Source organism: Diaporthe citri (assembly GCF_014595645.1).
Source record: "Diaporthe citri strain NFHF-8-4 chromosome Unknown scaffold_18, whole genome shotgun sequence".
Taxonomy (NCBI): Eukaryota; Fungi; Ascomycota; class Sordariomycetes; order Diaporthales; family Diaporthaceae; genus Diaporthe; species Diaporthe citri.
The window spans coordinates 278,728-290,482 of record NW_025064863.1 but is presented as its reverse complement, the minus strand read 5'-3'; the positions used below and the strand labels follow the sequence as shown (position 1 = coordinate 290,482).

The 11,755-nt window shown below is 53.1% G+C and overlaps 6 protein-coding genes across 6 annotated transcripts; 3 read left to right on the top strand and 3 right to left on the bottom strand.

Annotated features, from left to right (window-relative positions):
• Positions 1-281: 281 nt before the first annotated feature.
• Positions 282-1,477, bottom strand: INS49_005535 (uncharacterized protein; the record flags this gene model as incomplete). Its single annotated transcript, XM_043166314.1, has 3 exons — positions 282-642; positions 712-1,214; positions 1,295-1,477. 3 exons carry the CDS (start codon positions 1,475-1,477, stop codon positions 282-284), a joined length of 1,047 nt encoding a protein of 348 aa, XP_043017094.1.
• Positions 1,478-2,316: 839 nt separating this feature from the next.
• On the bottom strand, positions 2,317-4,162 carry INS49_005534 (uncharacterized protein; the record flags this gene model as incomplete). The annotated part of the gene is made up of 5 exons (XM_043166313.1): positions 2,317-2,657; positions 2,724-3,097; positions 3,164-3,721; positions 3,807-3,934; positions 4,004-4,162. The coding sequence occupies 5 exons, from the start codon at positions 4,160-4,162 to the stop codon at positions 2,317-2,319; spliced, it is 1,560 nt and encodes a 519-aa protein (XP_043017093.1).
• A 1,268-nt stretch (positions 4,163-5,430) lies between these two features.
• On the top strand, positions 5,431-6,671 carry INS49_005533 (uncharacterized protein; the record flags this gene model as incomplete). Its single annotated transcript, XM_043166312.1, has 2 exons — positions 5,431-5,595; positions 5,655-6,671. The coding sequence occupies 2 exons, from the start codon at positions 5,431-5,433 to the stop codon at positions 6,669-6,671; spliced, it is 1,182 nt and encodes a 393-aa protein (XP_043017092.1).
• Positions 6,672-7,634: 963 nt separating this feature from the next.
• INS49_005532 (uncharacterized protein) lies at positions 7,635-8,519 on the top strand (the record flags this gene model as incomplete). Its single annotated transcript, XM_043166311.1, has 1 exon — positions 7,635-8,519. The coding sequence occupies one exon, from the start codon at positions 7,635-7,637 to the stop codon at positions 8,517-8,519; it is 885 nt and encodes a 294-aa protein (XP_043017091.1).
• A 356-nt stretch (positions 8,520-8,875) lies between these two features.
• INS49_005531 (uncharacterized protein) lies at positions 8,876-9,568 on the top strand (the record flags this gene model as incomplete). The annotated part of the gene is made up of 2 exons (XM_043166310.1): positions 8,876-9,464; positions 9,531-9,568. 2 exons carry the CDS (start codon positions 8,876-8,878, stop codon positions 9,566-9,568), a joined length of 627 nt encoding a protein of 208 aa, XP_043017090.1.
• Positions 9,569-10,282: 714 nt separating this feature from the next.
• Positions 10,283-10,890, bottom strand: INS49_005530 (uncharacterized protein; the record flags this gene model as incomplete). The annotated part of the gene is made up of 2 exons (XM_043166309.1): positions 10,283-10,632; positions 10,686-10,890. 2 exons carry the CDS (start codon positions 10,888-10,890, stop codon positions 10,283-10,285), a joined length of 555 nt encoding a protein of 184 aa, XP_043017089.1.
• Positions 10,891-11,755: the final 865 nt, after the last annotated feature.

The following is an 11,755-nucleotide window of genomic DNA, read 5'->3' as shown; positions in this document are numbered from 1 at the left end:
TCACAATGGTCCGAGGAAGTCGGCACAAGCTCCGGGTCGCTCCATCGTGGATCTCGTACGAGGCCGAGGCAACTTGGAGGCCCGGAAGAATGCACTGGCACGCGAGTGGCGTCTGTGGAACCGCATGCTGTGTGACACTGCCAATCCTCTCTTGGGTTTTAATTTATTTCATTCTCGGTCGTCTTATTTATTTTCCCAGCGCGGTCAGTACTTCATCCAGCATCTTGCTAGGCTTGCCTGGGCTTTAGCAGGTGAGCACCAATTTCGCTGTTCGGAATTCGCTAAATCTCAGAAAAGACCGAGAGCGACGACCTCGCGTTGCCAGCAAATTCAAACATGATGTTGTCCTCGCAACCCGTCTGCCCAAGACCGGCATTGTTCACCCACCCTATCTCCCAGTACTCAACCCCGGCGCCGCCAGTGATGGCCTCGACTCTCTTCGCCACCTCGGCGACCCATGTCTTCTGGCCATCGGCGCCGAAGGGAATGCCAGGTCTCATGTCGGGGGGAAAGGCGAAGTTACCGCCCTGCTCGCAGGTAAACGGCCATGCCACCTCGGAGACCATGAAGTCCTTGCCGGGGAGCAGCGTCGTCATGTGCGTGAGCGTGTCTGATAGCCTGGTGAAGTTCCACTCAGGCCCACTGTGAAGGACCAAGGTTAGTTACAAGTTGCTTCGCATAGTTCGGGGTTCAAGAGGCGGCAGCACGAACTAGAATGGGTAGAAAGACGCGCTGAACATGTCGATCTGCGTCGGAAAGTTGGGGTCTGCCTTCAAGACATTTTCCCAGAAGAAGTCCTGAACTCCAGCGTCGGCCGCGGCGTTGAGATGCACGTTGATCTTTGGCTGCGGGCTGAGATCGCTGTCTCTTATGCCCTTGGAGGCAGACGAAAGAAGCTGCGCCGTGTTGGTCCAATTCTCGCTTCCTTTACCAACCGGCCAGAGGATTCCGTCGGCAATCTCGTTGCCTATGTCGATGATGGCAGGCTGGATGCCTGCGGCCTGGAGGGTGTTGCTCACGTTGAGCGTGTACTCGTATATCTGAGTTGTCAAACCCGCGAGATCCGTGGGCCAACCTGCTGGGATCTTCTGTTGGCCCGGGTCGGCCCAGGAATCGGAAAAGTGAAGGTTGATGTGTACATCAATGCCTGCAGCCTTCGCGCGCCTCGCAAGAGCGACGTTGTAGTCCAGGTCATAATCGCCCTTGGCCACCCACTACACAAGAGCACCGTGTTAGTTAGTAATCTTCTGGGCCCGGGCACCCGCCAGGGAATACGCACTACTCTCTGTCTGACTATGTTGACACCGTTTTCAGACAAGATGGTCTCGAGTGGTTTGACAGTGCCCTGAAGGTCCTTATACTCGGTGCCACCACGCTCCAGAACGGCAACGGATGACCAATCAGCTCCTTTGTACCGTAGGGCCGCCTGTGCCGCGTGCGCGACGAGCGCACCAAGTGCGAATTTCCGGAACGCCATCTGTAAAGACTGTGGATGGAAGAGAATGACACCTTTCTAGTATATGCAACGACGTACGGTCATACATGCGAACATGAAAGATACTCTTTCAGGTTCAGAACATCCACACCATTTGTGCAGTGTGTCGACATCTTATAGATCTCGCCTGCGGCTGCTTTCAGGGGCGCAGCCAAGAGGCTTGCAGCGCTTAATGCCAGCGGGATCTGCTGTCTATGCCGTTTATAGACGAACTCTGTCATGGTAGACTTTACGTTTTACTCCCGAAATTGAGTATCAATCTATTGATAGCCTACGTAGGCACCAATTAACCTTTGCTAGAATGGAGCGTGTTTCAAGTAGGGAAACCTGCCAGCACCAACTGAGTAAGGCTACCACGTGTCAGGGGCTGAAGTTCAATGGGGCCAAGCCCGGCGCATCCGATCCTTAATCTCAACCTTAAAATTGCCGCGCTTTATTCTACTGCAAGGCTAGTCTATTCCAATATCATACTAGTCTAGTACCTCACTCACCCGACGTCAGCTGCATGACAAAGGCTTTGTAGTGGAAACTGAGATGCGTCTTGTCTCCGTGATAGACTATCGCATCTGACAATATTGGACTCAGATCGGCAACAAACTAGATAGACAAAAAGTTCATCATTGCAGCAATGACAAGTGCCCCTGGTCACCACAAAGTCTCAATGGTTATATTCCCAAAAGTGTAGAGTCGTAAGTTACTGGTAGTAACACAAAAGCACGTTGGTTCTGTGCACACACTCGTGAATGACAATTAAAATAGTGTGATGTATCATATCTGGCCCTTTAAAGGCCTCGATAGATCTTGCTAGTAAATAATCTCAATCAACCTTGCACAACGACGGCTTCTTCCTGACTGCTCTTCTCATCTGGAACTTTCATGGGAGATAGCCTGCCGACACCAGTCGGGGCGAGCACACAAAGGAACGTGACACCAAACAACGCAATGGCCAAAGCCCAGCTTGCGTGCAGGCCATCAAGGTGCGCACTGCGCGCTCCACGGAGCAGGTCGCCCTGAAACGCTCCTTCGAGACCGCCAGCGCCGACGCTAAGCACGTCGTGCCTATCAGCTCCTCCTATATTTCCGGGAGCGTTGATGAGGATGACGTTGTTCAAAATGGCATCCGTTGCACCGACTCCGTAGGCGGCAGAGACGAACCGAAAGACTGAGGCAGCATGTTAGTGACTCTAATATGTATGAAACAGGCCACGATGGGATTGATATTGTTTACAGAGCACTGTGGACAAAGTAACGGCCGAGTCTGATGCGGTACTCGTGGCCCCTGCGACGATGACGGGGATCTGCACTGAGAGACCTGTGCCAACACCATACAGGACCTGGTAGCCGATGACTGGACCCGAGGCTGTATCGAAGCCGAACGTGTAGATCAAGCCACTTCCTATCGTAACAAACACCGCACCGATCAAAAGAAATGCTTGGTAGTGGTTGACCCTTCCTACCAAGGAAGAGGAAACCACAGTACTAAGTGAAGTGGATAAAATGGTCGGTATGACCTTGACATCGCTAATGAGTGGGCTGTCCCCAGCGATAGACTGAAAGTAGATGGGGAGATTATAAATCAGAGAGAAATTGGCGGCGTTGAGACTGCCGATTTGTTTTAGTAAACTGGTCTTCATAAATGTCTAGCGAGGGATGATATGGGTCACTCACAAGAAAATGAAGGCACAGCAAGAAGCAATAGCCCGCCTGCGTAGTATTCGTGGAGCAACCAAAGATTTCTCGCCCTGGAACAACTCAACACAAAGCCAGGCAACAGTTAAAAGAATCCAGAGGACCAATAGGGCAATAATGGTGCCAGAGCTCCACTCCCTGGAGACGCCGCCCCATTGCAGCGCCAAGAAGAAGCATATGAGACTGCAGAGCAGAAGCACGAGACCAGGCAGGTCAGAGTTGATTATAGTCTCTTTGAAGCCCATCTTGTAATGGTTTTTGGCGCGTTCCGGGGTTCGGAAAAGGAGCATGGTGAGCACAGCAACGCCGCCAATGGGGAGGTTGATGTAGAAACAATAACGCCATGTGACACACTCGGAGAAGACGCCTCCAAGAAGAGGTCCCACCACGCTGGCAAGACTGAACGTTGACCCGAGCAGACCGATGATTATGGGCACCTTGGCCGGGCGCGCAACAAAAGCGGCGATGGTGTAACAACCACCTGTCAAGCCTGCACCGCCCGCACCCTGTATGGCACGATCGATGACCAGGGCCATGCTGCTGGGTGCCAGCGCACATACGAGGCTTCCAAATTCGAAAAAAGGCAATGGAGGCTGTGAAGACAAGGCGTAAGGAGTAGTACTTGTATGCCTTGCCCCACATGGACTGGAACGACGCCAGCGTCAAGAAGAGCGCACTGCCGTACCAGCCAATGTCTTCCATCCTGCTGAACTGGGACGTGATGCTTGGAATAGCCGTAGCAATAATGCTCTGTCGTGAATTGTTAATTCAGTCACCGCCCAGCCAGCTCTTTTTCAAGTATAGAATGTTCGAATTTACCATATCCAAAGCGACGAGGAACATACTCGGCAATAGGCCACTGACGATGAGGACCAGGATGATGCCTGAAGGAAAATGGATCTCGGCCTCCTGAACGGTCGAAGTGGTGTTGTTATCATTGGTTGCATCTTTCTCCTGAGTCCAGTCGCCCGATCCCATTTTCTTGACAATCCTAACCCTCGTGTGTATGCGGGCCAATAATACAACGAGATCCAGGCTAGCTTCTACCCAGGCGACGGCAACAAGGCCGGCGCCATGGTTGACGTCTGGGGGAGGGTCGGGGAGGGGGGGGGGGGCGAGATAGGCTGCGAAAATCCGATATCCTGTGTTGCAATATAGTAGGAATGGTACAATACGCTCCAGCAGGCCCCAATAGTGGGAGATTTTCGGTACTTTACTCGGTACCGCGTTTCCGATAGTGATGTATGTGTTCTACTGCAAGCAGCACGCATGGCGATCCTGATTGTCTGATACGACGGACCTTGAATGTGAATATTCCTGCCAATAGGAGAATCGTTTTAAAATTGGAGCAAAATTGGTAATGAGGAGATGGAGTAACCCGAGGATTACAGAACGTCTTCACTCCATTTCCACACCGCCATTGCTTACAGAGATAGGAACATCATCTATTCCTTCGTCTTCACCACTTGTCTCCCCAGGACTTAATAAGATGTGCTACGTGAAGCGCACCCTTTGGAAAGAACGGACTCAATAGCTACGCCTGTATGACAAGGCAGCGTCTATATATAATTCGAAGCCAGCCCAAAGATAAACTCGCATGTTCTATTTGGGGGCCATTCGGCTGTTTCCAACAGTCCGCCTACTAAAGTCATGGGAACACGAGGAAGTTTAGCGCGTCAGATGGTGGTCACGCCGTCTTCAACAAGGCTCTGGGCAATGAGTGGCGCGAAGGAAGGATTTCGATCCGTTGCACGAGGTATCAGTGCCGTGGGACAAAATGTATTGATCTTGCAGCAATCTGACCACTTCAAACTCCATCTAGGTTGCGCGTGAACTCCGGTTCGAGGATTGGCCGCCTCACGGCTTACCGCAGTGAGAATGTGATACTCCAGTTCTCCATAGATCATGGTGGATGCCGACTCGTCATATGTGGCTTGCAGTTCATGCACACACACAGTATGGGACAGAACAGGAGTAATCAACGACCGGTGAGAGAATGAAGGGGGGTAAGTGAGCGTCCACTGGCCGTACGTTATCAACAATCAGGCAGAGCCTCATCTTGCACCTTCCAAAATGCATGTCCTTATCTTTTTCGTGGGCCGCGCGGCAACGCTGTCACCCACCAGAAGGGAATTTTCTCATTATAAGACCCATCGATCATCTCGGAGTGCTCAGAAAGAATTTTCCAGGATCGAGAAAAAAGCATAAAGAACACAACTAATTCTTCTTCATCTTCACTTTCCAAAATGAGTATCAAAGCACGAATCGCCACCTTGGCGCAAGATATTGACACGATCAATAAAGATGTCGCTCAGCATGATGCCTCTCGAAAGCAGCTCCTTGATGTTCTCCAATGTGCGACGGCCAAGGTCGAGGCGCCTGTTGAAACGATTTGGAGGATGATCATGTCTGTAAGCAACTCTCTGGCCACCACGTCCAGGAAGAGGCCTGCATATTAATCCTTCGCCAGCCCCATGGCCCAGCCGCTCTCATGGTCCTGATCCGCTGCGGTGTGGTGACGGACCTGGTCGCAAGCGGCAAGCCCAAGACGAGCAAGGAACTTGCCGAGAGCACCGGCGCGTCGGAAAAGCTCATCGTGCGTATGATGCGACCGCTGACATCCATGGGCGTCTTCCACGAGGCAGCCGAGTACACCTACGCCGCCACGCCGATCTCCCAGGCCCTCGTCACGCCGGCCCTCATCGGAGGCTACCAGTTCATGTTTGACTATGCCACCCGCTCGCTGGCCAACATGCCACGATACCTCGAGAAGACAGGTTTCAAGGACGTCGACGGGGCGCCGGGCCCTTTCCAGGACTGCAACAACACCGATGATCTGATGTTCCCGCATCTAATAAAGAACTCAGACATGATGACGCACTTCAACCACTTCATGTCGGGCTCCCTGGCCATGCGTGCCGACTGGTTCCGGAAGTTCGATGCGGAGAGCATCATCCTAGCCGGCGCCGAGAGGAACAACCCCGAAGCCACGCTGCTAGTCGACGTGGCCGGGGGCGAGGGCCACGACGTCGAGGCATTCTCCAATGCGTTCCCCGACGCGCCGGGGAAGCTCGTGCTGCAGGACCTGCCGCCCGTGATCGCGAACATCAAGCAGCTCGATGACAGGGTAATCCGCCAGGCGCACGACATGTTTTCGGAACAGCCGGTACGGGGCGCGCGCGCTTACTACATGCGCCAGATCTACCACGACTGGCCCGACCACCAGTGCGTCCAGATCATGAGGCGCATCGCCGAGGCCATGGCCAGGGGCTACTCGAAGCTGCTCATCTTCGAGTGGATCCTGCCGGCCAGGGGCGTCCCGCTCTACCCGGCTTTGCTTGATATCAACATGATGTCTATCTTGAACGGGCGCGAGAGGACCGAGGAGGACTGGGCAGCGCTGCTACATGCTGCGGGGTTGAAGATCGTCAAGATCCATCGCGTCAGCCCTCAGGAGGAGGGTCTTATTGAGGCGGAACTTGCATGAAGAGATTAGGAGAGAAAATGCAATACAGCTGAGGGCTCGACTGTTGCCGTCTGTGATACATCTCTCAGCGCCGCCTTCCTGAGTTCATCCTGACACTCGAGATGACAAGCTTGGTGATACTTGTGTGTATTCCCCCAGACACGACCATTGTGGGCGTTGGATCAACTGTCCTGTGATTCGAGCCCAAATCGGCTGCCTAGCCTCACGCGGCTCAAGTCTTCGGTCCCCAAAATCCCGCCATGTGCTTCCTCATTTCTCACAGGCATGTTCCTCTATGCTTCGAAGTCTGATAGCGGTTATCCGTGACTGTTTCAATCTTATGGTCGTTTAGACAGGGGGGGGGGCTGGCTTAATCCACCGGACCACCAGCGACATTGAACGCGAGGGTCAGCCAGCAACTCCAGTATTCGGACCAAGACAGTGAGTATTACGATCACATGTAATATGAGAATTTACGATGTGCTCAGTGTAGCGGGCGCAACTGACTAAATAAGCCTGAAAGGTGGAGGGGATGTAATCGTTTGGGTCTAAGAGGAGGGTGGAAGGTGGTGTGGGCCGATCCCCGGTCCATCTTCGTCTTCTCGGAAGGATGCGACAAGCGCATCCATGCGTTTATCATCCCCCCGAAAGCTTACGAGATCCCCAGTAAGGAGGCCATTTTGGGACTTATGCTTCTGATCGCACCTGTTTGGTGCATATTTCTCCGCGCATTGGTGATTGATGGTGTTTAAGGCTCAGGCAGGAGCCAGAGGCGATGTTATCACCACTCAGCTCTAGCATGGGCATGAATTCGGACGTGGACATGGACACAGGACCGGTCACAGTCATGCAGAACATCCAGGCGGGTGCGAATGTTGTCCCAGGCTCAGCTTTCTCAGCACGGAAGACAAATGGGACGAGACTTCGGACGTCTTGTGACGCCTGCCAGAACCTCAAGGTCAAGTGCAGTCAGGACAAGCCGTCATGTCGCCGGTGCTCCAAGAACAGGCTCGACTGTGTGTATTCTCCACTTCGGCGGATGGTGAGGCCAAGGAAGCCATCTGTTGCACCATCTGCTGCACATCGGGTTCGTCCTCGTCGTCGCCCATCACTGCCACCACTCCACGGTCACAGTCACAGTCTCAGTCACAGTCACATGACAGCCAGCGTCGACGACATGCCACCACCACTCCGAGTCCCGTGTCTATGATGCAGCCTAAACCTACAGGCTACGCCCCGGACGGCATAGAAGATCTGTCTGGGGCTGGGCTATCCGTGGGGCTAGAGAACAGTCATCCCGGCCCCGATGGGGTTTACGGCGGAGACATGGTCTTGGGAGCGGAGGATGACTCCCTGAGGGGTCCGTATCCTGCCGCAATACTCAAGGACAGACCAGAGGCAACGTCATTTGCCAACGACGGGTTCTTCTCAGGCTCACCCGTCTCAACGCAGTCACAGCCGAGATTGCGGCCGTCTCCCTTGACAACCCTTGTCAGCCTCGATCCACAGTTCGGGACACATCAAGGAAGGTCTTCGTCAGATGGCGACCAAACAAGAAACCAGGCCGGCCACTGTTACCTTGCCATCCTCAAGCGTCTTGCCCAACTCGAGGCGGCTCTCGATGCAGGCCCCACCCCGCCTCGACGTGATCCTATCAGCAGAACGCGACACAAAGGCGCTCAAGGAACGGATCTTTTCCTGTCAAGGCCATGGACGTCACGATCACGACATGGTGGGCAGCCCGGCAGCCACGGCGAGACTAGAATGAGGCAGTGTGCGAAAGGCCATGCACCCGAACTATTTGACTGCGATACAGCAACTGTCGGTCTGAGTGTGGACCATTACACGTTCAAACATTATCATTCCTAGAGATGATGATCTCCGAAGTCCTAGTCTCGCTCTTTTCAACACATGTCGGTTGATTGCGCAGAAAGTGAAGAGGCCCCCAAAATACAAGCCGGCTCACCATGATGGACGAATGCAAGACTGAAATTTGTTATGGAGCGGTGAGAATAAATCATCTAGCATCCGCGAGCTAAGTATTGGGCAACTGAAAGTCGCAGTTATTCGACGCCTTCGCCAAGCCATGTGGGAACCAAAACCTCATGAGACAGACAACAACTGAAGCCACAAACTCCTTCTCAACGTTCAGTATAGTAGAGAAAACCACGGGGATATTCTCAATATTCTTTGAGTAGACGCAGCTTGCCGTATTGGATGTGCAAATGGCCTTTAAGTTGGTGGTCTTGCGTCAGATCTCCGGCGTGAGATGTGAGGCCGTGGTCCCGAACCGCACTATACTCAAGCGAAAGGCCAAGTCCTCGTCACCTTTCCAACTTTCTATTAACATATTCGGCCCAAGAAATGCTGCTGAAGATGTGTCCGGAGCCTTGTCCAAGGTCCATGCATTTCTCCAGCACCCTCAAACTTTGCATGATGGTGTCGAGTACCACAATCCAGACATGGTTGTCTTTCCCGGGCAGAACACCACGATGAACCACCTCATTGGCACATCACAATTGCTATCAGAAGAAAAGAAATTGTCGCGAGATGAGTCGTTCTGCAGGGAACTCTCAGCACATGTCTCACAGATCACTGGTGCCGAGTCTCCTATGCAAGCAGATGGCATGGGTTGTGGGCTTGGTGGTCTGATCGCAGATGTCATGGGTGTAGGAAAAACCCTGACAATGCTCACTTCGATCTTGCACTCGGCAAACAAAGCCCGAGACTTCAGTTACTTTGGGCGCCCAGTACGAGGATCTGAAACTGAAGCTTTGCTCACAAATTCGACCTTGGTGGTCGTGCCATCTGTCCGTAAGTTTCCAGTCTCCAAGTACGAATAGCGTCGGCAGGCCAAAGAGCACTGACAATGAGCTTCAGAGCTGATGGAAAATTGGGAGTCCGAGATCTCCACGTAAGTGGGATTATACTTCAATAACATGATCAAAACCGAGTCAAAGTGAAATTGATGCCGTGTCAGGCACTTCTCGATGAATACCCTTCGACATATACGATTCCATGGTCCGAGCCGGCCGCAGACTGTGGAGGCTCTCGCAACCCCAGACATAGTTATTACAACATATGCTACCTTGGCTGCGGATCATGAAGATCGGAAACTTCTTTACCGCATGGAATGGTATAGAGTTGTGCTTGATGAAGGTGAGTTTCATGGGCTCTTCCCTCTCGTAAATCTTCGCTCAGCCTCCCATCAGCTCATCACGTACGGAATTCCACTTCGAAGCAATGGAAAGCGGCCGCGAATCTCTGGACAGCACGGAAATGGTGTGTATCGGGAACGCCGATTCAGAACAGGATGGAAGATCTTGCCTTACTTGCGGGGTTCTTGCAGCTCCCTCCCTTGAGCTCCAAGGACTCTTTCGAGAAACACGTCTTGAGGCCTCTTTCAGAATCGACCACTAATTCAAAGCCACTGAGGGCATACATGGAAGCTTACTGTATACGGCGGTCCGAATCCTGCCTTTCCCTTCCGGCAAGCCGCGAGGAAGTCGTTTCACTCTACTTATCGCCTCCAGAGCGACAGGCTTACGATGGGGTCCTCGATAACGCTCGAAGGCAAATTGATGACATGGTCAGCAGTGACAAGCATGCGGGCGTGCGTTGCACCAAGTTATTCACAGCGCTCTTGCGGATGCGGATGATGTGCAACACTGGGACCTACGCATCGATACAGGGGCCCCAGGATATGTTGACCAGTCAAACGAAAACGTCTCTATGATGGGAGCGATACCGTACTGGGCCGCGAATCCCAGCATCTCGCGGTGCAGTCGGGGCGTCGCTGGCAGGCTGCCTTGAATTTGGACCGCGGTCATGACCAGATCCATATACGGGAGGCACAGCTCTGTCGGATCGACCGTCATGGCGCTGATAGTGCCGCCGCGCCTGACGATCGGAATCATACGCGACCAGTCCGGCTGCTGAGCGCCGGTGAGGAGCAGGCAGTCGATTGCTCGGGGTGGCTGGTCTGTTCTCGCGGAGCCGCGCTTGACAAGTCGTAGAACTCCGTTTCTCCAAGACGATACGCCTCCGACTTTTTCGTCGCTGAGTGCGAGTAGACGATGACCATGCACCCCATCTTCGCTGCGAACTGGACAGCCATGTGGCCGAGGCCGCCTAAGCCATAAACCCCGACGCGGTCGCTCCAGCGGATGCCTGCGCGGTACATGGCCGAGTAGACTGCGGCCCTGGCGCACATCATAGGGGCCGCGGCCGCCGACTTCATTTGCTCCGGAATGGAGAATAAGAGATCCTCGTCCCAGATGGCCAAGTTGAAAGATATTTATTGGCTAACCTATATCTACATATAAATGTCAAATAAAAACAAGTTCACTAAGATCATGGACTAAATGAGCTCCCCAAGCTTCGCCGTGCATAATCCCGTCAACGTATGCACAAGAAACAAGCCTGAAATTACTTTCCATTGGCCGCATCACTAGCGGTACCTCAAGTCCCGAGCACAACGCGAGCTCGTCGCCAACTTTGATGGACCATGGGGCGATGCCGGTGCGGCCCAGCTTAGTTGTGAAAACCGTCATGTAGCGTATCCTCCTGATGCAGTCAAAAATTCTTCTTCGAACAGGGCTTCGCGAAATGCATCGCAGTATGGCGTACTCTTCTGAATGCAGCAATCCACGCAACGCTGGTTGATAAAGAGCCCTGATTGCAAAATCTTGACCAAGAATCCAATCCTCATCCGGAAACGGAGTCTCCTCTTCGTCAAATCGGCCAAGAAGTATTGCAAAGAACTCTCGGGCGTTTTGCTCACAGACATCCGGGTTCTGAAATCCGAGGTCTGGTGAATCCAGGTGCTCCCCCCGTTTGGCTGAGTAACAAGCGAAACAGGCGGAGTACAGACTGTTTGGTCGCCATAGCTGGGTTTACCCAAGGTAGTTGTTACAAAGTCGCGTAGAACTCGAATATTCCACATGAAAAGTATCGCAGTGCTGTGGTGTGGTTGCTGTTCGAGCTGCTGCGCTACATTGCGGTCGACAATTGGAGGGTTTCGGGTCCAACGCACATAATCTGCCGGCTCACCCATCCGTTCGCTGATGTGCATGTAAGCCAAAGACGAGCGCCTGATTATCGTG